This window comes from Lynx canadensis, chromosome A2 (genome assembly GCF_007474595.2).
Source record: "Lynx canadensis isolate LIC74 chromosome A2, mLynCan4.pri.v2, whole genome shotgun sequence".
In the NCBI taxonomy this organism is placed as follows: domain Eukaryota; kingdom Metazoa; phylum Chordata; class Mammalia; order Carnivora; family Felidae; genus Lynx; species Lynx canadensis.
The window spans coordinates 149533207-149555577 of NC_044304.2; the positions used below are offsets into that span (position 1 = coordinate 149533207).

The following is a 22371-nucleotide window of genomic DNA, read 5'->3' on the forward strand; positions in this document are numbered from 1 at the left end:
ATATTTGATGATTCCCTTGTCTTTCCCACTATTAGTTTATTCAATGCAGATGAATTGGTCCCCACCGTCCCCCCCCCCTTTTTTTCCCCCTTTAATGGATTCTTTTCTTTATTTTGCCTTTCTACGTTTTAATTCTGGCCAGTTACCTCTGTTCTTATTTGAGCACCAGGGATTCACACATTTATTTTTTCCTCTCTTTTTCTGCTGTCTCTATACATGTGGTTGACTCTTTCAACTCCCACCATTTGTAGTTCCCTGTCACGTATTTGTTGTGACCTCTTGCTCACATTTAATGAAATTAGTCACATCTTCTTCGGAACTTGATTCTTATTTCTAATTCTCCGGTCTTATTTGAAGCCGAAGTGGCCAGTGTCTGTTGCTTACACTTCGATGGAAGTCAGCAGTTGTTACTTCAAACCTGTTTTCTTCACTGATCGTCTTTCCACTCGCTTCTTTGGCCTTTATTGTGACAGTTAAATGTTGCTGATGCGGTTTTCCCTGGCTCGTGTCTGATTTCTTCCCCTCCTATGACAGCAATAATTAAAATTCAGCCTTGCTTTTCACGGGCTAAGAAATATTCTAGCATTGTTTATTCCTCAAATGCTACTGTTTTGAAAGACTTATTACTTTTTTTCTAGTTGTTTTAAATCTTTTTTTTTTTAATGGAAAATTACAAAAGTGCAATCAGGGACTATTGTAATGAACATTCAAGATTCCACACTTATTGGCTCATGGCCCGTCTGGTTTCACCTATACCTCTCTCTCCACCTTCCCCGGGGCTATTTTAGTTTTTTTTTTTTAATGTTTTATTTATTTTTTAAATGTTTGTTTGTTTGTTTGTTTGTTTGTTTATTTATTTATTTATTTTGAGAGAGAGAGAGAGAGCGAGCGAGCCTGCACGTACGTGCACCAACAGGGGAGGGGCAGAGAGAGAGGAGAGAGAGAATCTCAAGCAGGCTCCCCGCTGTCAGTGAAGTGCCTGGCCAGGGCTCCTTCCCTGAAGCAAAGAGCAGGACCTGAGCAGAGATCAGGAGGGGTCGGCTGAGCCACCCTAGGGGTCCCTCCCCAGGGTTATCTTAAAGCAAATCCAAGTATCCAATCTTGGGAAACAGTTCTCGGGCGTTAGTTCTGGCAGGAGCTGCCCCGCCCCCCACCACTCCAAGGTTGGTTTCCTTTCCTGGATAAGGAATTGCCCCGTGTAGCCATGGGGGCTTCATACCCTGGCATCGACAGTTGCGAATGGCGCTTTCCTCACATCAGTCTTCTTTAATCTTTTACCGCCCATTTTTGTAGCTCGTCAAGTGTTTGAGAACCAACTGTAAGGCGCAGCTTTCTGAAACGTTATGATGTAGACCAGATTTCAACTTGCATCAGAGTCACCTGGGGGGCCTGTTAAAACGCCGATGGCTGTGCCCCACCCTCAGTTTCTGATTCTGTAGCTCTGGGGTGGGACTTGAGGATTTGCATTTCTAAATTAGTTCCCTGGGGAAGCGGATGTTTCCCCGTCCGCGACCACACTTTGAGAACCACCGTCGTAGACGCAAGGAACTCCTGCCATCTGGTGGACACGGGGGTCACTGCACCGAGTGGGGATCATTGGGCCTGCGTGGGTCAGAAGCCCAACAACCTAGACCATGCATTTTTTTTCCCTGTCAGAGTGATTTGAAGGCTTTAGTGGTGCATAAAGCGTGAGACGTACTCGCCATTTCCTTATCTCCATCTGCGTGGTAGCTGCTGCTTCTGCTTAAGACAGCTCCTCCGTGCGGCACCTACCTGCCCACAGAAAGATCAGCTCCAGGGAGGTTCGGGGGCTGCTGGACGGTAATAGTGTTGAGGCCACTACTGACTGCTAGACATGGAGCTGAGCTCAGAAGGACAAATGGGCAAGACTTGCGAAGTAATGACCGTTTCTCTGGTGTCCTTTTCCAGGCGGCCTTCCTTCACGGCATCAATTGCCACCAAAGTGTTAAAGTCTCTGTATTTGTCTGTCCTAGAACAATTCCATAAAGACAGGCTAACAAAGGGTGTGACTTAGAGCAGAGGAATGAAGTCGAATTTGATGGGGATCTTGCGAAAGGGGCGGGCCGGGTGGCTGTCGCTCATGGTGCCTGCTTCACCTGCTCCTGGGCAGGGCCCTCGCTGCTGGCCTTGCCCCCTTCTCTGGGTGTGTCTGCCACCTGGTGACAGGGCGAAGCAGTGGGCTCAGCTTCAGGTGTGGGGGCTCCATCCTCCCACCAGGGGCCTTCCTCTGAGGGATCCTAATAGCTGCTCCTGTGACATAGAATGAAAAGAGAGAAAGAGCAGGGGATGCTGTTATTATGACTGTTTTCAGGTGGAAACAGGTGTTCCTGCTAAATCCTCCTCCTAGGAGTCTTCTGTGTCTTTTTCTAACTCCTGCTGCCCAGAAGCGAGCCTCTGCCCTAAAGGGGCAGAGAAAGGCCGCACAACACGTCACCGTTTTTGTGTTTTATGTGTACCAGGATCGGAGCCCAACCCTTTACTTGGTATTTGAGATTTAGAGTCTTTGCTTGGGATAAAATGGAAAACTCTGACCTGCTTCCAAACCAAGCCAGAGTCCAAGTAAAATAATAGCAATAATTGAAATCACTTCAAATTAATGAGGTTTAGGATTCAGTCCAACTACAACAAAATTGAATTTATATCAAAGAAAATTCTCTAACTGGGGCATTTTCGGTCTTTCTGAAAAGACTTAATTCAGTTACTTAGGGGCTAATATCAAGAGGATTATCTAAGGCTTTCGTTTCTTGTCCTTGGCTCCAAGGCTGGTACTTTTTGAAGCATTTGGCTGTTAGTGCACGGGAGAGCGGGCTGGGACATGGAAGGTGCACTGGTCACTTGAAAAGGGGGATGGGAGTGGTGGGGAGGCCCTGGGGAGGAAGGTTCAGATTAGGAGCTCATGGAGAGCTTTCTACCCTTGGTGTGTTTCACACATTCCTATTTTTCTCCATTTCACTTGTTTGGAATAATTTAGTGCCTGCAACTGGTGTAATTAAAAAATGTTCTGATGTAACACATGCTGTTTTTAACGGCTTAGTCTAATTTTTATTTTATTGGCTTATCTTGTTCTGTATTTGTTTTTCCCCTCAGATTTGTCCTGTGTGAGTTGTATGCCTTACCTTCTAGAACTTAATGCTTCTCACAACAAACTGACTACGTTCTTCAATTTCAAGCCGCCCAAAAATCTCAAGGTAGAGTTTTATGAATACATTAATTACATATGTTAACCAGTCTGCAAAGGACATTCACAAGCAAAACAGCACTAAAATAGGGAATTTTGAGAGCATAAGATATGGGAGTAAATCGGGAATTTTGAGAGCGTAAGATATGGGAGTAAATCGGGAATTTTGAGAGCATAAGATATGGGAGTAAATCGTATAAAGGCCTGAAATGAAATAAAAGGGGATGTGTGTATCACTTATTTATGGAAAAGGAAGGGGTCTGTCTGCAGATAATCTCTTTAGGAAGCTTTGCTAAAGCATAGTGTTCAGGCTGAAGCAACGGACTTCCTTCCGTCTCTCCCCCACATTTAAATACTGGCAATTATTTGTGTATTTTTAACATAGTATAAAATTTTATACCTGGAAAATCCGCAAAAATTTCCTTGGGAGCTCAAATTTTGCCTCCTTATCGATCCAACCTTCCCCCCCCCCCCTCGTTTTCTTTTTCTCTTTTCTTTTCTTTTTTTTTTTTTTTTTTTGAGCAATGATTTCAGATCTGCATCCGTCTCTGAGGTTGCTCCTGCATCTGACACTGAACTTAACCCTGTGAGCAGCCTGTTCCCTGCCGTGTCTCGTGCATTCATGTGCACACAGACCACCTGGGGCTCTCGTGAAACTAGGGATTCTGAGCCAGGACATCCCAAGTCAGGCCTGAGACTGGGGTGTTTAACAACCGCCTCAGGCGATGCCCCTGCTGGGGGTCCGTGGGCCACACTTCAGCAGAGAGGTTACAGACTGGTGGTTCCCAGACTTTTCTGCACATTGCAGTCCCCTGGGGACTTCTCAAAACTAATGGCTGGATCTCAGTGCCAGAGAGTCTGATTCAAGAGGTCCGAGGTAAGGCCCAGGCCTGGAATTTTTTTTTTGTTTTTTTAATTATTAACTGTCACCAATTTTATTTTATTTTTTTAAAGTTTATTTGGGGGCCTGCATGGCTCAGTCAGTGAAGCGTCCAACTTTGGCTCAGGTCATGATCTCACGGTTCATGGGTTCGAGCCCCACATCGGGCTCTGTGCCGACCGCTCGGAGCCTGGAGCCTGCTTCGGATTCTGTGTCTCCCTCTCTCTCTCTGCCCCTCCCCCACTTATGCTCTGTCTCTCTCTCTCAAAATAAGTAAACTTTATTATTATTTTTTTTAATGTTTATTTTTGAGAGAGAGAAGGAGAAAATGAGCAGGGGAGGGGCAGAGACCGAACCCCAAGCAGGCTCCACCCTCAGCTCTGAGTTCAACATGAGGCTCCAGTCAGGGCTCTATCTCAAGGCCTGAGCCAAAATCGAGAGTGGGATGCTTGACTGACAGAGCCACCCAGGTGCCCCCCGGAGGTGGAATTTTTAAAACAACCCCAGGTGGCTCTAATGTGCCGGCAAATTTGGGAACCATTGCCACAAGGTTGGGATTAATAATCTAGTAGACTAAAATATTCCATTAAGTAGTTTAAGGAATGGGCATCAATTATTGCCTTTTATTATCTATTTTATTTTATTTACAAACCGAATTGCCTTAGATCCCAAGTATTCTGCCGGAGCTTGCACAAATATGAAAATTTGTGTGAAATCAAGAACCTCACATCACCTGTATTGCCAGTGAGACACTTTTCTTAATTTTTCTTCTCTTCACTCCATTTTTATCAGTAGTGGGTTTTTTTTTTTCCTCCTTCGAAATTAGAGTGATTGCCAATCACTCACTGTGGCTTTGTCCAAATAAGCCACACGAGGTACCTGTTTGTACTCAGTGTGGGGCCACATGGTCTCCAGGTTATCACGAATTTATTTGCAGGGCTGTTTTCTTTTCCCTCCTTTGCTGCCCCCTTCTGCTTTGTCCTAAGCCCCAGGCCACTTAGTCATGGCAACAGCGTGACCCCATCCTCGAGAAAAACTTCCTTGGAAGTTCTTCCATTCACATCCTTACCTCCTCCTCCCCCAAGGAGGCTTCACGAATGAACAAAAGCATCTCAGATACCCCATCTTTAAGGTCCTGAGCTCCCCAAGAGTAATGAGCTAATCTATTGGTAACTTTAGGGAAGTGCCTGCAAATTGCCAGACTGCCCTGGCGGGGTGCTTCAGCCCCACACAAACTCTGCGTGAGCCTGGGGACAATGACCACGGCCTTCCTGTGTTTTCAGTACATTATCTTATGTAATCCTCCCTGTGCTTTCCCAGTAAGTCAGGCCTGTGTTCAACAGGCCACCCCCTTGAAAAGCTCTGCTTCCTTTCCACTTAATATCTGTGAGCCTTGTGCCACCAGCCAAGAAGGCATACCTCTGAAGAACAGAGGCTTGTTCTCAAACGCTCTTGGTATTTCCCAGAATGCTTTTGCTTTTAGCAGGTACACAAGGTTCATTTGACGGATGGGACTTTAGGCAAGACTTCAGGTCCATTGGAACTCCCAGGGAGAGTCCGCGATCTCAGGGCCCTTTAAAGTCTCTCAGCCAGGCTGGCATCATAGCCGCATAGAGGGCACAATATTGGCGTATCACCCCCACGGGGTAGAGTTAGAGATGAGCAGGCGCAGCTGTGGCACGAGAAGAACGGTGTTAATAAAAAGCGTTAATTACAAGAAAGCCTAGATCATTACGTTCATGTCAAGTCCATCACAACTAGACAGAAGACAAAAGTGAATATGGAACTTCATTCCATCATGCCACACTGACTTCTTACTTTGCTCATGGTCTGCCTTTTACCTAGTTGGAACGTATGGATGCATAAAACGTGGTGTTCCCATTGTTTGTTTGTTTTTTCATACTAACAGCATTTTGTTTGCACGTTACTATTTCTTCACATGGTCCGCACATTTGTGTTTTACTGACTATGTGGTCCTGTTGCCATAGTGCCTGTAATTGACTTGATCCGTTTTCTTCTGCCACTTGTGTTTCCAACATGTTTGTTAGTATTCAGTTAGTAAAGTTTTAATATTTAAAGTATTTCGTATTTAATACATTGATAAAATAATCTTAGTACTTGTTTGGGGGTGGGATCAGTGTTTTGAAAAGTTTTATTTCTTAATCATTTTTGTTCATCTTTTGCTAGTGGGTGAGAAGTTAAACAAAGTCCTTGCACGTTTTTTTCAGTCTCCTGGTTTTTGAATAGGAACGACTGATGTTGCCGAAAATGCTTTCCTAAAATAGTCAACTTTGAGAAAGGGTGTTAAGTGGATGAGATGTAGCCCTGAGGGATGAATGGGAAAGATTTTTCTGGCACTTGCGCGGAATAGAAAAGGCACAGGGAAGATAAGAATGTGAGCTCAGTGAGCTCAGCTTCCTGGGCAGTAGACAAAATGAAGGACGAGGTGGTAAGAGTGAAATCGAGGGGAGTCTTCAAGGGAGATTAAGAAAGTTTGAAGTAACTGCTGGAAAGGGAGAGAGGAACGTCAGGAATCGAAAACGTCTGGGTTGTCGCGGTGTCTGCAGCGGCCACAGGGAAGGGGCTCCTCCCCAGTACCCCTCAGAGTGAGCAGACGAGGATCTGGTAAGGAAATAGCTGTGTTAGCCGTGGCGTATTTTCAGCTCTAAACTCTAACCCCGCACCCAGAAAGGTATTTTTCTTGTGCGATGAATTGTTGTGGTTAAGTGAACGAAAAAAAAACTTTGACATCCCGTTCTCTTTTTCTCATCAGAAGGTGGATTTTTCCTGCAACCAAATTTCTGAAATGTGTGATTTGTCGGCTTACCAGGCTCTCACTAAACTCATTTTGGACAGTATCCTTTGAATGTACAAAGGGGAAATTCGGGCGTCATAGGCCCATTAATAAGCGTATACTTGGATGATGTGAAGTGGTGGCAGATACACAATTTGCTAGAGATGGCTGACGCACCTGAGTGGTTAAGAATTGATATTCGCGGGGCGCCTGGGTGGCGCAGTCGGTTAAGCGTCCGACTTCAGCCAGGTCACGATCTCGCGGTCCGTGAGTTCGAGCCCCGCGTCAGGCTCTGGGCTGATGGCTCGGAGCCTGGAGCCTGTTTCCGATTCTGTGTCTCCCTCTCTCTCTGCCCCTCCCCCATTCATGCTCTGTCTCTCTCTGTCCCAAAAAAATTAAAAAAAATAAAAAAAAAAAAGAATTGATATTCGCAAAAGGAAGAAAGATAGTGTATTTACCAAGGAGTAAAATCGTAAGCCAGGCTTGTCAAGAGCATCTTACACCCAAAAAGCTAAGTAAGACAGTTATTCTTCTGATAAACATAGGTTGATTTTTATTTGTAGAACCAGATAAGAAGTTCTGGGGTTTTTTTGCTTTTTTAATGTTTGTCTATTCTTGAGAGAGAGAGAGAGCGTGAGCGTGCGTGCACTCGCGTGCACGCGAGCAGGGGAGGGGCAGAGAGCAAGGGGGACACAGAATCTGAAGCAGGCTCCAGGCTCTGAGCGGTCAGCACAGAGCCCAATGTGGGGCTCGAACCCATGAACCATGAGGTCCTGAGCTGAGCCAAAGTCGGATGTTCAACTGACGGAGCCACCCAGGCGCTCCAAGAAGTTCTGTTTTAACTAACTCTTCAAATTTACTTACACTTGGGCCCTCATTTATTGAATTCAATATCTGAAAATCCAGCCATGACCAAAAGGAATATAAGTGATTTTTTATTTTACGAAAGCATTTATAGTAAGCTCCCTTTGAATAGCAAGCTTCTCTAGTGCATTTAAAATATACTTTCATTTTTTTTTTTAAAAAAGCAAAACCAACAACTTTTGATGCGCAAACAGCCTCAGGAACGTCTCTTTTGCATGAGTCAGGCTCCCGTGCAAACAGAGCAAATACCTTAAAGCAGGCCCACTCCAGCCTCAAGAGCCTAAGGGGTTAATTGGGGATCTGTGAGTTTAATGAGCTTCAGCCTCTTTACACCAGAGACTGATGTTTTCTGAGGAGGGAGCAGCGCCTTCTCTTTCTCAGTATCTTTCTAGCCACCTGAGGATTTTTCAGGGTCGAGCGGGGAATGGATTGATTGCCCTTGGGTGCCTCATTCCAGGGACAGGGCAGCAGTTAGAACACTACACTTGTAATGAGACCGAGACGTGGGGAGAACAGAAGATGTGTTTTCTTGAAGACGTATTTTGTTGGAAACAAAAACAAAACCCTTTTTCACGTATGATGGGACACTTAAAACGTAGCGCCACGCTCTTTAGAACTGGGGTGTGAGAATGAACTGTTAGTGGGCATTTAGATGGTGCTCTTGAAGAGAGCAAGTTCTCTTGAATGTAGCCTAATGAGAAAATGATCAAAATGAAATGTTTTGATGGCAAACTACAAGTAGTACACACGAGCAGCACCTGGCCGTAGAACTTCCACTTGACGTATGACAGTCGTACACACTGAATTTGCAGGGAGGTAGAGGCAGACGGTCCAGAAGCCGCCTGGCTCAGAAATCCACTCAGGCCACCTCGAAGAACACTGCTCCAGGAAGACTGGTGGCCTTAAAATCAGCATTGCCTGGAACTTCTTAGAAATGCAGGCTCTGGGACTCTGCCCCAGACCCCGGAAATGAGACTCTGCATTTTTTTTTTTTAATTTTTTTTTCAACGTTTATTTATTTTTTTTGGGACAGAGAGAGACAGAGCATGAACGGGGGAGGGGCAGAGAGAGAGGGAGACACAGAATCGGAAACAGGCTCCAGGCTCCGAGCCATCAGCCCAGAGCCCGACGCGGGGCTCGAACTCACGGACCGCGAGATCGTGACCTGAGCCGAAGTCGGAGGCTCAACCGACTGAGCCACCCAGGCACCCCGAGACTCTGCATTTTTAACAAAACCCCCAGGTGATGTGAGTGCACATTAACGTTGGGAAGGACTGGTCTAGAAGCCGGCTTCCCCCCAAACTCATCCCAGCCAGAAGGGAGTGAGCTTCCAGAGTTCTGTCTAATCTTCAAGGTACCCTGAATGAGCTCTGTCAGTTGACAGTCTGGGCTCTCAAAATAGAGGGTGCAGTTTGAAACATTTCTATCATGAAAGTCTTAAGTTCTATATACATTTATCTTTCCTTGTAAAAAACTAAACTATTAAACTATTATGACTAACCTAAAACTGATATCAAGTGTGAAGAAAGGAATTAGAGTTTGTTTTTTGTTTTTGTTCTTTAAACTTGACTTTAGATGTAGCAATTCAGGCTTATCTCCAAAGTATAAAAAGCTGTAATTATTACATTAGAACCAACTGAAATTCAGAACATGGACACATAATTAAAATGTCACATGGTGTCATTTCTCACCTGTGGGTTTTTTAAGTTTATGTATTTATTTTGAGAGCGAGCAGCAGAGAGGGAGGGAGAGAGCGAATCCCAAGCTGGCTCCGTGCTGTCAGCACGGAGCCCCATGCGGGGCTCAATCCCACAAACTGAACCATGAGATCGTGACCTGAGCTGAAATCCAGAGTCAGACATTTGGCTGACTGAGCCACCCAGGCACCCCTCACCTGTGTTTTTTAAAATGCAAATGCAAGTACTCAAAACAAGCTACTCTTCGTAAACTATTAATGAAATAAACTTTTTAGCTTACCATTTTGAAAAGACAAGCTCGTTTTTTAAACAGTACCAAATATGCCTCTTTTGTTCTGTTCAAATGTGTCATACTGTGTATATGATTAGAGTTTTGAAAAGAATGAAAAGCCTTGCAATAAAAAAGAATTGTTAAACAACTTTTTTAATGCCAGTACATTTGAATACTTAGATGTAGTAGAAAAATTTCTAGAAAAATCACCAAAATGCTGATTTGGAAATAGAAACCCTGTGTAGTCCTGTAATTATAAATGCAGTTCATTATAAATTAACTAAATTAAAACCCTCATATTAAAAAAATCCACCAGACCCAAATTTTTAAGAACCGATCTTCCAATAATGAACACATTCTTTCAAGGTTAAGGATAGAAGGCATTTTCACAATTGATTCTAATGAGAATACTTTGATATCCAAAAGCAGACAAAGAAGAATAAGGGAAAGGAAAATGGCAGACTCATTTCACTCATGATCTAGATATAAAAATCCTAAACAAATGCTGGCAACTGAATCTGACAGTATTTGAGAAAAGTTAATATACCATGACCAAGTTTGGTTTATCTCATGAATATAAGGATAGTTTAATATTAGGCCATAAATGTCAGTAACTACATTAACAGATTAAGAGAAATAAACCATATGATCAGTAGATATAGAAACTCCAATAGATACAGAAAATTTAATAAAATCTAATTTGCAATAAAAAAAACTCTTAGCTAGTAACGGGGAGTTTCCTCAACTTGGTAATGTCTACAAAAATATTTGAAACAAACTTTGTCCTGACTGGGGACATGTTCTAAGCATTCTTTAAAATTGGGAGCAAGGCAAAGATCACCACCGTCACCACTTCTATCCATCATTGTTTTGGAGGTTTTAGTTAGCACTCTAAAGCAAGAGGAAAAACCTGAAAGTGTAAAGATTGGAAGGAGAAGATTAAAGTCATTTTTTTTGCAAATGATATGATTGTCCATAGAGAATATCAAAACTAACTGGTAATAAACTACTAGAAATAATAGTTTTGAGAGTTCAGCAAAGCAGTTGGATGTGACTTCAATAGACAGAAGTGATTGCATTTCTCTACATCGCAAGCAATTAGAAAACACAACTTAAAAGAGAGACGCCATTTACAAGAGCAATAAAAATGAATCTTATTAACAATGAATAAGACCTGTGGGGGGGAAATATAATAAAACTTTATTGAAGAGCATTAAAGACCTAACTAAAGAGAAATATATTCCATGTTTCCAGATCAGAAGACTGGAGAAGATGTATAAAAAGAACTTTACAGAAAATGAATCAGATAAGGCTAATAAACATATGACTAGTTGTCAGCCTCATTTGTGTTCAGAGAAATGCATCCCAAGACCACTTGAGATACCATATTCATTCAATTGATAAAATTTAAGAAATCTAAAAATATCAAGTGTTGGAGAACATGTAGGTCAAAAGGATCTTTTTTTTTTTTTCTTCCTTTGGGTATGAAATTAGTTCTGCTTTGGAAAGCAATTTTATACTCTTTTTATAAAGTTGAACATCCAAATTCCCCATGGCCTGGCGCTTTCAATCCTACATGTGGGCAGTTGAGCACATGTGTATCTGGAGGCTTGAATAAGAAGGCTCAGAGCAACACTGCTTGTAATAGCAAAAAATTGAAACAGCCCAGATGCTCATTGATAAGAGAAAGTACAAATTATGTTATACTCATCCTAGCATATCATATAGTACTGAAAATGAAATAGATCTCCATGCAGCAATAGGGATGCATCTTAATAAAATTAAGTACAATTTTCGTGTAAAACCAAAGGGGAAAAGGAAGAGGAAATAGTTTGCACAGTGGTGGTCTCCAAGAGGGGGGCAGCGGGTACAACAGGAGAGGCATGCAGAGGGAGATTATGGCTCATGTTCTACTTCTTGGGCTGGAGGTGGGGGTGGGGGTGATTTCAAGAGTGTTCGTTAGATTTTTGGGGTGCCTGGATGGCTCAGTGAGTTAAGCATCTCTTGATTTCAGCTCAGGTCACGATCTCAGTTTGTGAGATCAAGCCCTGCATTGGGGCTCCTCGCTGAGCTTGGAGCCTGCTGGAGATTCTCTCTTCCTCTTCCTCTCCCTCTGCCCCTCCCCTGATCACTCACTCTCAAAAAAAAGTGTTCATTAGATTTTTAAAAATAAATATAAACAGGCCATGTGGGGGCAAATGCCGTACCTGTGTCCATCAAACATGTTTTAAATCTGAAGATTATTAATTTCTTTGAAAATAGCTATTTGCCTCAGTCGGTTAAGCATCTGACTTCAGCTCAGGTCACGATCTCGCGGTCCGTGAGCTCGAGCCCCGCATCGGGCTCTGGGCTGATGGCTCAGAGCCTGGAGCCTGCTTCCGATTCTGTGTCTCCCTCTCTCTCTGCCCCTCCCCCGTTCATGCTCTGTCTCTCTTTGTCTCAAAAATAAAATAAACATTAAAAAAAAAAATTAAAAAAAAAAAAAAAAGAAAATAGCTGTTTGCCAAGCTTCAAACCCGAGCCGTATTGGCATCCCCTGGAGGGCTTGTTAAAGCACCTCTTGCTGGCCTGCACCCTCAGAACTTCTGGCTGAGGGGGTCTGGGGTGGTGGCTGAGAATTTGCATTTCTAACAACTTCTCAGGTGATGCTGCTATTGCTGGACTGAGGAATGCCCTCGAAGACCCCCAGCTTTGAGCTAGCCAGTGCTCCCTGCTGTACCCCGCAGGGCAGGCTCTCCTAACCTGCTGCCATTCCGTGTGCCCTTTTTAGAAGTTTGGCTCTTTTTTTTGTGCTTTTTATATTTGTTCAAGCCTTCCTTAGTGAGAATGTGTCTTTTCTATTTGAGGGGAACAAGCATGGTTTTGTTTAAAATGTAAATAAAATTGTAATTACCAACATTAAAAAGCACTTATTTAAAATAAGAACAAATCAGGGGCGCCTGGGTGGCTCAGTCGGTTGAGTGGCCGACTTCAGCTCAGGTTATGATCTTGCGATTTGTGGGTTCGAGCCCCACGTCGGGCTCTGTGCTGACAGCTGAGAGCCTGGAGCCTGCTTCAGACTCTGTGCCTCCCTCTCTCTCTGCTCCTCCCCTGCTCTCTCTCTCTCTCTCTCAAAAATAAATAAACATTAAAAAAATAATAACAAATCGGTTAATCAAGTTGGTAATGCCAACATACTAATGCCTCAAAATGGATTATTAACTGTAAGACCTCAACTTTTTAGTTTATCTTATGCTATTTTGTCATTCCCTATGTGGTGAACTGATGGTTGATTGCCAATCGTCTCAATCAGAAGAGGTAAACGTTGGCAGGTATAAGTCAACATATTCAGTCTTGAGAAAGAATGCTCTGTGTTCTTTACCTATAAATACTGATTGTTCATTGGAATTTGTCTCATGATTGTAGAACCATGGAATTTTTAAAAAGTGATCACAGAATTTTAAGATCCAGACTGACTTTAGAGATTCTTACTAACTGTTCTTTTACGGAAGTTTTTGTTTTAAGCAAAAGTGCCTTGTTCCCCTTCCTGAGACCCAGGGAGACTCAGTGACTTGTCCCAGATCATTTGGTCAGTGGTCGAACTGACACTAGTCTTCTGAATTCCGTTGTTTCCCCCAGGCTACAATTCATTGAGTAATTACTACTTTTATCCTCTAGCCATTTAATGTGTATGTGTGTTTCATAGAGAGATTCACTCCTATAGTGAAGAACATTTTTCACGTGGTAAGGTGATATAGATCTTTCGGGATTGGTTTTGATTAAAGCCATCATTGCGGTTCTTTCTACTAAGCGAATTGTGATGGATTTCCTACTTATTTCTCAGTAACTGTTTTCTGTACACCAGAGCCATATTTTATGATTGTAGACAAATGAATGAGAGCGAATACTGAACTGGTGAATAATTCATGTCAAGCCCTGCAAACTGCTGACATCATCACCAAAATGTAAAAATAGATTGTGGGGCCTTTCCCTCACTGTAAAGTTGTGCTTACGTGCCTTTGGGTTTCTTCACTCAGTTTCTGAGGACCTAAAATTCCACTGTAAAAGATGTATTCACAGAAATGTAAAACTTTAGAGCTGGAATGCAGTATAATGATTTTGAGTTCTTTGAGTCCCTTTCTCTTGACAGTGGCCCTTGGAAATTAAAACATACCTCAAAGTGTAAAGCCAGTAAGCTAATTCATTGTAATGGCTTAGTGACTTATCAGATTATATTTCTTATTGGAAAGTCCCAAGACCTACATGAAAGAATACAAAACAATAATGTTCAGAGGAAGGACAAGTAACATTTCGCGAAGGTCCTTAAAATAAGAAAATGAGAGATTAGGGAGATAAAGATATTCCTGAAAACAAGCTGAAAACTCAGAGCTACATAGGGACCAGTCCTATAGATTGACCATTATCCCTGCTGGTGGTCACAGATGATGTGACCGTGGTATTATGGAGGTGGGGTGGGGAGAGCTGTTGGGGCACTGTAAAAACTACTCTTCACTCGAGAACCTGATTAATTTATAGTGATTGAAATTCCTCGAAATTTAAAGGGGAGCGAAGAGTTGGGAAATAGACAGTTTTTCTGAAATGAACTTATTTCTCAACAGAGACATGCAGTCAGTTCCTCAAGCGTTGGTCCCAGGGCTGTGAGTGATGGCAACGGTAGCTGCAGAAGCCAGGGCTACATTTGCAGTGAGGCATCTATATTCCTCCTCCTTTGGGCCCTTGCAGTACTAACTTCATAAAATTGATTTGTTGTGTTAGTCAAAGCTAGAGAGTAAGCCGGATGATACCAAGAGAACTGGGGATAGTCTCCAGTGTCTTGGAAAATTACTGTATCTACAATAAACCAGCTTTCCTTTTCGATCCCCCATCTCTTGATGGCTTCAGGATTCCTATTTCCTCCTTTTCCGATCCTTGCCTCCTTCCTGCGGGAATGCTTCCTGACCCAGCTACCCACAAGCATTTGTTTTACTCTTCGCCATCATTTAGAGTATCTTCATTTTGGTTGGAGCAGAGCTACCAGGACACCAGTGCCCCTGACATAGGACTTAAAGACTATATTGCTTCCTCTGCTAAACTGAGACAGATGGTCATTTGAAGTTTTCCTTGCCTAATTTTTCTTGCCAAAGATCACTACTCCGAGAATATTTTATTTCATTTATACCTGTGTGTGAGTTTAATCTCTTGTTTCCCCATTTCACATCCTTTGTTACCATCTGTATCTGTGAAAATCTGGTCTTTGTTCTAGCTCTAGAATGATTAAACAGCCCAAAGAACATGGAAGCAGAAAGGGCATGGTGTTTGGGAGCATAAATGTTTATTTGTGGAGCTACTTCTGGCAGAAGATTTGAAAATACATATTTGATGACCAGCAAAACTACACTTCAGCCCAAGGATTGAATCTGGAACCGATGAAGAAAAATTAGGAATTTCTGGTTCCTTTGGCAATATTTTCTCCCCATTGCTTCTAGTTTCCGATTTGCCTCTTTCTCTAGCCTGAGTCTTTTCAGAAAAGATCCTGGCCTTGAATCTTCCATTTTGTGCCATTGGCCAACGGGTAGAGGATGTGGTTCCTTGGCCTCATGTGCTTCTAATTTGGTAGTGATAACAATGCCTTATAATTATGAGATACTTTATGGTTTGTGAACTTCATATATACTTTCTTATTTTTTCCCATGATCAAACTTTTGGTTTTCATAGCAACCTGGTGTTATTCCCACATTACTGATGAAAACTCTGAGCATAGAGAAGTCACATAATGAGTAACTAGTAGAGTTAAGATAACTACAAAGAATTATGAGGCAAAATAATGTTTTTTTGATACTTAATGATCCCTTCCTTCCCCTTTAAAAAATTCTTTGATTCTTCAATTAATGGAAGAAAATACTTGGGGGGGTTGGAAGTTGACCAGAAGAGGCTTCGAGGAAGAAATGGTCTGTCTAGAGTGGCTGTCAAGAATTGAAATTACTGTGACAACTTTACAATTGCAGCAATACTCCCAGGTTTCTTCCAAAGTGGCTCTAGCATAATAAAGCCTCAGGAGTAGGAAAGAATCTGTTCTTGAGAACCTTTCAAATCCTGGCTAAACTGATAGGTGAAAATGGCATCTTGATTTGCATTCTCCTGATTAAGGGTGAAGCAGAGTGTCTTTTCCCGTGTTTATCAGCCACTTGGATATGCTCTGTTGGGAATTTTCTCAACGTATTCTTTCTCATTTTCTATTGGGTGGTTCTGTCTTTTTCTCTCTTTCTATTAAGTTACTGTCATTCTTTATGTATTCTGAATAGTAATCCCTCATCTACTATACATGTTGCAAATATATTCTCCTAGCCTATCATTTGTACCTATGTAAGAAATAAGAAGATAAGGTGATCTTTCAAAAAGAAATACTTAAGGGGCGCCTGGGTGGCTCAGTCAGTGTCTGACTTCAGATCAGGTCATGATCTCACAGTTTGTGGGTTCAAGCCCCACATCGGGCTCTGTGCTGACAGCTCAGAGCCTGGAGCCTGCTTCAGATTCTGTGACTCTCTCTCTCTCTCTCTCTCTCTCTCTCTCTCTGCCCCTCCCCCACTCATGCTCTGTCTCTCAAAAATGAATAAACATTAAAAAAAAATCTTTAAAAAACTAAAGAGGTTGGGTTAATGTAATTGTTAAAGGAAGAAAAGAAGTGGAATTTGAAATCAAGTCCTGAAGAATGGGCAGGATTTAGAAAGGGTAGGAAAGCAATGTGAAAAAAAGATACACTACTATGTCAGAAAGTCCTTGGTATACATTCCAGAACTACTGACAAGACCGACCTGGCAGAAATGGGGAATCCTCACTGGATTATAATGGAGATGAAACGGGAGGAATAGGCTTTGCTTAAAGTCAGGGGTGTTAGATGCCAGAGGGAGGAATTTGGAATTTGTCCTGTGAGAATTTGATTGCAACAAGATTTCCAATCGATATTTTGAAAAAATTAACCTGACTACAGCGTGTAAAGTGATTTGAGGCCAGAAGAAATGGATGTTAGAAGTACCCATCGGTGCTAAAGCTGAATTAAGTTGGCAGAGGAGTGAATGAAAAGGAAGGAAATAATTAAAGAGGTGTTTAAAAGCAAAACATGCCAAGTCTTGCTGATTGATTGGATGCCCTGAAGATTATAGGTGGCTGAGAGAGTGGTGATGTCTTTGGCTACTTGGGAAGGGACACAGGAGCTCTGATGGGGAGATGATACCAAATCCTGGAACTTTGCCAAATAGAGACCAGAGAGAGGTGAATAGAATTGGTGACGTTGGGACTGCAATTTTAGGTGACTATAAAGATGGAATACAAGAAAAGAAATTAAATTTTAAAATGACTGGGGGGTGGGGCGGGGCAGCACCTGGACGGCTCAGTCGGTTGAGTATCCAACTCTTGATCTTGGCTCAGGTCATGATCTCACGGTTTGTGAGATCGAGCCCCATGTCCGGCTCTGTGCTGACAACGGGGAGCCTGCTTGAGATTCTCTCTCTCCTTCTGTTTGCTCACTCTCTCTCTCTCTCTCAAAATAAATAAACTTTAAAATGACTAGAAACTTAACATGAGGGAATAAAGGCTAAGTTTAGGCCTCATTTATTTTAAAGGGAGAGGAGAAGCCAGTATGGATAGAAAAGGCTGTTCCTGTCGGCATCAGGATACTGGTTCCTTTATCACCCCTTTGCCACAGATGACCTCTCTCTCCGGCTGGTACCCTGGGTATGAGGATGATAACTTGATGTGTGTCGCCCACAGGGTGCCCTGTTTTCAGAAGTCCTGCCTGTGGGAAAGCACATGACTTTCTCATGGAGACCACTTAGGAACCAAGGGCAAACACTGCCAACAAGGCAGCTTCGAAGCACCCTGAAATGTTTTTGCTCGCTGATTAAATGAGTCACGCGTGAATGCAAATGTAACTGAGCACACTCAAAAGCTGTGTCTTAAAAAAAAAAAAGTGCCAGTATTCCCTTCTATCATGAAAAAAATATATTTCAGGATATGGTGTTCATCCTGTATAGAGCACACGTTACTGCTTTATTCATGCTGTTGTCAGATTTTTCTAATGATGGACTGACACTGATTATTCTTGTCTTCAAAATGTTTCTAATAACATTTTCCTTAAACGGAGTCACGGTGCATAGGCAACGAGATAGAGGAAATCAGCGGGCTGGAGATGTGCAGTGGCCTGATGCACCTGAGTCTGGCCAAGAACAAGATCACGTCAATTAATGGCTTAGGCATGTTGCCCATCAAAATTCTTTGTCTGGTGAGTCTAAGCAAAAGTCGTTCTTAATGGAAGGTTCTAGTTAATGTTTCAGTTAAGTATATGAATGATACCTCGGGTTTTTCGAATGTATAAAGAGCTAATCACTTCAGGAAATGTTACTGTCTTCAGTGTTCCTTTCCATGCTGTGTGTGTGTGTGTGTGTGTGTGTGTGTGTGTGTGTGTGTTATGTGTGGTTGTGTATGTGTGTAGGGTCAATATTTCATGCTATGGTAAAATGATTTTCTAATTTGGCATCCAAAGTCAGTTTTTTAAAGGATTCACATTTTACGCTGACAAAGAAAGGAATACTTGGAACAACTTTTAAAAACACATTTTATAATGTCTCCGTGAAGAAATAACATTTAAGCACATTTAAGCATAATATTTATTGCTATTAATACTTGAGTGCTCTCAAATGAACCACAAGATGTTCTCTGGGCACTGAATTTTGGCAACCCTTTTGTACTAATATATGCTAGTTGGCCATTCTAGGAGACCAGAACTGGTGCTGAGAATAAAGGAACAGTTCCAGTCAGAACTTGGAAATTGTTAAGTGTTTTCCCATAGAGAGCATTCTTCTTAAGCTCTATGATGTGCTCTGTGACTATGAATGAAAATGCAGACAGTGTATTTAAAAATCAGAATTATAAGAGTTCCAAAGATACATATAGTGTTTTTGAAATCACACTATAGCTCACTAATTTGGGAGCTGATAACACAGTTTGTGGATTATTTAGGATTCTTCTTCCTTTCTTCCTCTCTCCTACTTCTTACCCTTGGATGGCTTTGCTATTTTTTATTATATCTTGCCTTTGGTGGGCAAGGGAGGATTTTAAGCCACGAGGCTGGTAGCTTATTAATTTCTTACATGAACTATCCCACAGGAGAGTGTTGAACTGCTGTTTGAAATGACATCTTGGGTTATCTGCGACATTTAAAATATACTATACCTGTCTTATTTAACCAGAGATAGCAGATGTTGGCTAGTGTTAATTTTCTTTCCCCGAGCTTGGAGCATGAAGTGCTTTTTCAAGAGCCTTCACTCCTTACAGCGAGGTAGGTGAAGGCCAAGGACTGGTTCTAGTACCAATGGACCAGAGGCATGGAGAGTTTTAATAATTTCCCTAAGATTTTATGTTTTATGTCCCCCTGAGGCATGTTAGCAAAGCATGAAAGAAAATGAATTTGAGGAGCTACTGGGTGGCTTAGTCTGTTAAGCGTCTGACTTGGCTCAGGTCATGATCTCACGGTTCGTGAGTTCGAGCCCCGCGTCGGGCTCTGTGCTGACACCTCAGAGCCTGGAGCCTGTTTCGGATTCTGTGTCTCCCTCTCTCTGCCCCTCCCCGCTCATGCTCTGTCTGTCTCTGTCTCAAAAATAAATAAAAACATTAAAAAAAGATTAAAAAAAAAAAAGAACCTTAGCCTTTCTGTACATCTCTTTGTATCCGCATTCCCGTTAACTTTGAGTGGAGCTTGCCATGTGGAAAGAGATATGGGGGCGTGCTTAAGGGGAGGAGAGCTGAACCCATGATTAAGCAAAACAACACATAGCAATTTTATCGTAAGAGTTTGTTTCAACAAGTAAAGTAATCCACCTTGACAATTCCATCTCAAGCACTTTTTAGAAAAAAACATAAAAGACTTACTTTTTCCACAAATAAATTAAGGGGATTGTTCCCAATCCCTGCCGCCCCCATCACCCAAGATGAATCAGAAAATACAAATTATGCCCTCATTCATTTTCCTTAAAATTTTTGAGAATAGTAAGGGTTCTTTTTACAAGTGTTAACAAAATATGTAAAATAAAACGGTACACATTTGTTTCAACAGTTTGTTAATGCTTTTATCTTTTAATTTGTGGAATGAGAAAACTAGTTGCTTTACTACTACAAAAATTCATTTTACGTTTGTTTGTTGTTTTTTTTTTTTTTTAGAGAGAGAGAAAAAAGAACAACTTGCTATACAAACCAGTTGTTAATTCTCTACCATCAGCTTTTATACTAAATGTAAGGGGAAAATGTGGTTCACTTATGGGCTGTGCGATCAACCATTTCTTTTAGCAAGTAAGGGCGATGCATTCCACACTTTAAAATTCATTTTGTCTTAGTAAGAGCCGCTTATTTCTTCCTTTCCAAACCAGGGCGATGAGGAATATTTCTCATTTCGTCTTTTAAAGGAAATAGCTTCTCTCTAAAGGCCCCCTTTCCGCTGCTAATCACGATTTAAAAAAAAAAAAAAGGCGAAAGGAACTGCATGTGCTAAAACTGGATGTCCACTTTGAGGGGCGACGTATCTGTTTTCAGCATGGGAGAAAGGGTTTGACTAGACGACTTTAAACTCAGAAATTCTGTGATCCTGAATATTTCTCACTTCTGCTTTCCTTTGTGGCCGTAGGCTAGCTAATTAAACGTTTCTCTGCCTTACCCTGTGCCCGTGCATTTACCACTTTGAAAGCCATCAGAGGTGCTGTGAAGAATTATTACAGTCTGTCTTCCACAGCTACAGCACTTCAAAGTTCTTCGGGAAGAAGTGTATTGTATATAAATTTTATATGTGGGCATATTTTAAATAGGATATTGAGGTCCTATTTCAATACATTAAATTAGTATGGATATTATGTTAACTTCAGTGCAATTTTTTCTTTTCCTTTTCTGTTACACTTTCTGGAACTTTTTTTGAACTCTGAACAGTAGGAAATTTTGCTTAACTTAGGCAAATGGGGGTATGAGTATTTTCCCCTTCTTATTATGGAATTTCTCAAACATATATGAAAAAGGGGAATAGTTTAATGAGCCCCCCGTGTATTATCACCCAGCTTTGTAGATTATCAACATTCTCTGAACATATTATAAAGAGCCACAGAATTAAACTAATGAATGCAAATCTTGCTCATTATTGAAGTAAAATGTTATGAAAGATAGGATGAAAATGAGCTCTTGCTATTATTAAATGTACCAGGAAACATATTGTAGATGGAAGAGAATGCTATAATTTAATTTTTCAGTTATGTAGTTGTTAAAAGTATTAAGAGTTTAAAGATGGGCATTATATGGTATTAATTGAAACCTCAAAATTGTCTTTATGATTCTCAAACTAAAAGTGTAATTTTACTGTGGCATGTTCTTTAAGGCTAGGGAACCCAAGGAATCGTATGTTGGAAAATGCTCACGAAAATGCAGACTACTGTTGCCACTGTAATGTGTTGTTATGGGGGCATGCGGGTTGGGAAAGAGGATCTTTGAATCTTGCTTTGTTTTACGCTCACTGTCTGGGAAGATGCCTGCGTGTGAATCATTGAAGAACTAGGTTTAGTTATCTATTACTGGATAACAAGCCACCCCCAGTGTAGTGGCCTGTAGAAATTTTATTAGCTAACAGTTCTACAAGCTGAGCTGGGTTCAGCAGGGTGCTTTTGCTGCTGCTGCTGCTGCTTGCCCCATTCAGCTGCCAGGTTGGCTGGGGGCTGGGCTCAGCGTGGATGCTGGGATGGCTGGAATTTTCCTGTTTAGTCTTAGGGCCCCTCTCCGTGTGACGGCTTCTTCTCCATGTGACCTCTCCACACATTCTTTCCCAAACAGAGCGGGGTCCTTACATGTCAGTTTCCAAGACACAAGAGGAGATGTGGCCAGGCCTTCTTAATTCTTAAACTGGGCACTGGCACCCTTCTGCTGTATTCTTTTGGTTAAGGCAAGTCAGAGCTCCAGCCTAGACTCAAGGGGAGGGACACAGCACAAGAGCATGAATAACTCAAGGCATGAATCGGACTACCACAGCCCTCGTGGTATGAAGTGAATAGAATGTTTCTGAAAACCAAGTATATGGGGGAATCGCGCTATTCAGGTGGTTTCACGTGATGGCGATGAAAGATTTGCACTGTATTTTGTTTCTGGAGATAAACACGGAGTTACGCTGTCATTAGGCTTTAGGCGAACAATGTTAAAAGCTTACACCACCTAGGTTTTTGCCTTTCGTACTGCTTTGAACATTCATCTTTCATTAACTTTAGTGAAAATATTGCACTCTGAATCTTCCAGCTGAAAAACTGGGATTTCTTTCTGGGGTGTTTGCCTCTGTGTTCAGGGAAGTGTTTGGTAGAAATGGTGGAGGGCAAGGGAACAAGCACGGCTTGCTGACTTTAAGACATTTAGGCGGTATCGAGAATGAAAACTTGGCCTTGCACTTTTTCCTACTTGAAGCTTTTAAGGCACTGAATGTGTTTTACCAATTTTAGAGCAATAACCAGATTGAGAAGATGACCGGTTTGGAGGAACTAAAAGCCTTGCAGGTCGTGGATCTGTCCCACAATCAGATCAGTAGCCTCCAGGGCTTAGAAAATCATGACTTCCTGGAAGTGATCAACCTCGAGGATAATAAGGTAATGTCACACTTGAACTGTCACGGTTTCAGTG

The 22371-nt window shown here is 41.9% G+C and overlaps 1 protein-coding gene across 1 annotated transcript in view; it reads left to right on the forward strand.

The window, feature by feature from the left end:
- The window catches only part of LRGUK (leucine rich repeats and guanylate kinase domain containing), a 107876-nt gene that overhangs the window by 10474 nt on the left and 75031 nt on the right, over positions 1 to 22371 (forward strand). The window contains exons 4-7 of the mRNA XM_030308470.1: positions 3109 to 3209; positions 6853 to 6934; positions 17838 to 17962; positions 22194 to 22337. Of these exons, the coding sequence (XP_030164330.1) occupies positions 3109 to 3209; positions 6853 to 6934; positions 17838 to 17962; positions 22194 to 22337 (452 nt within the window). The remainder of the gene's footprint in view (positions 1 to 3108; positions 3210 to 6852; positions 6935 to 17837; positions 17963 to 22193; positions 22338 to 22371) is intronic.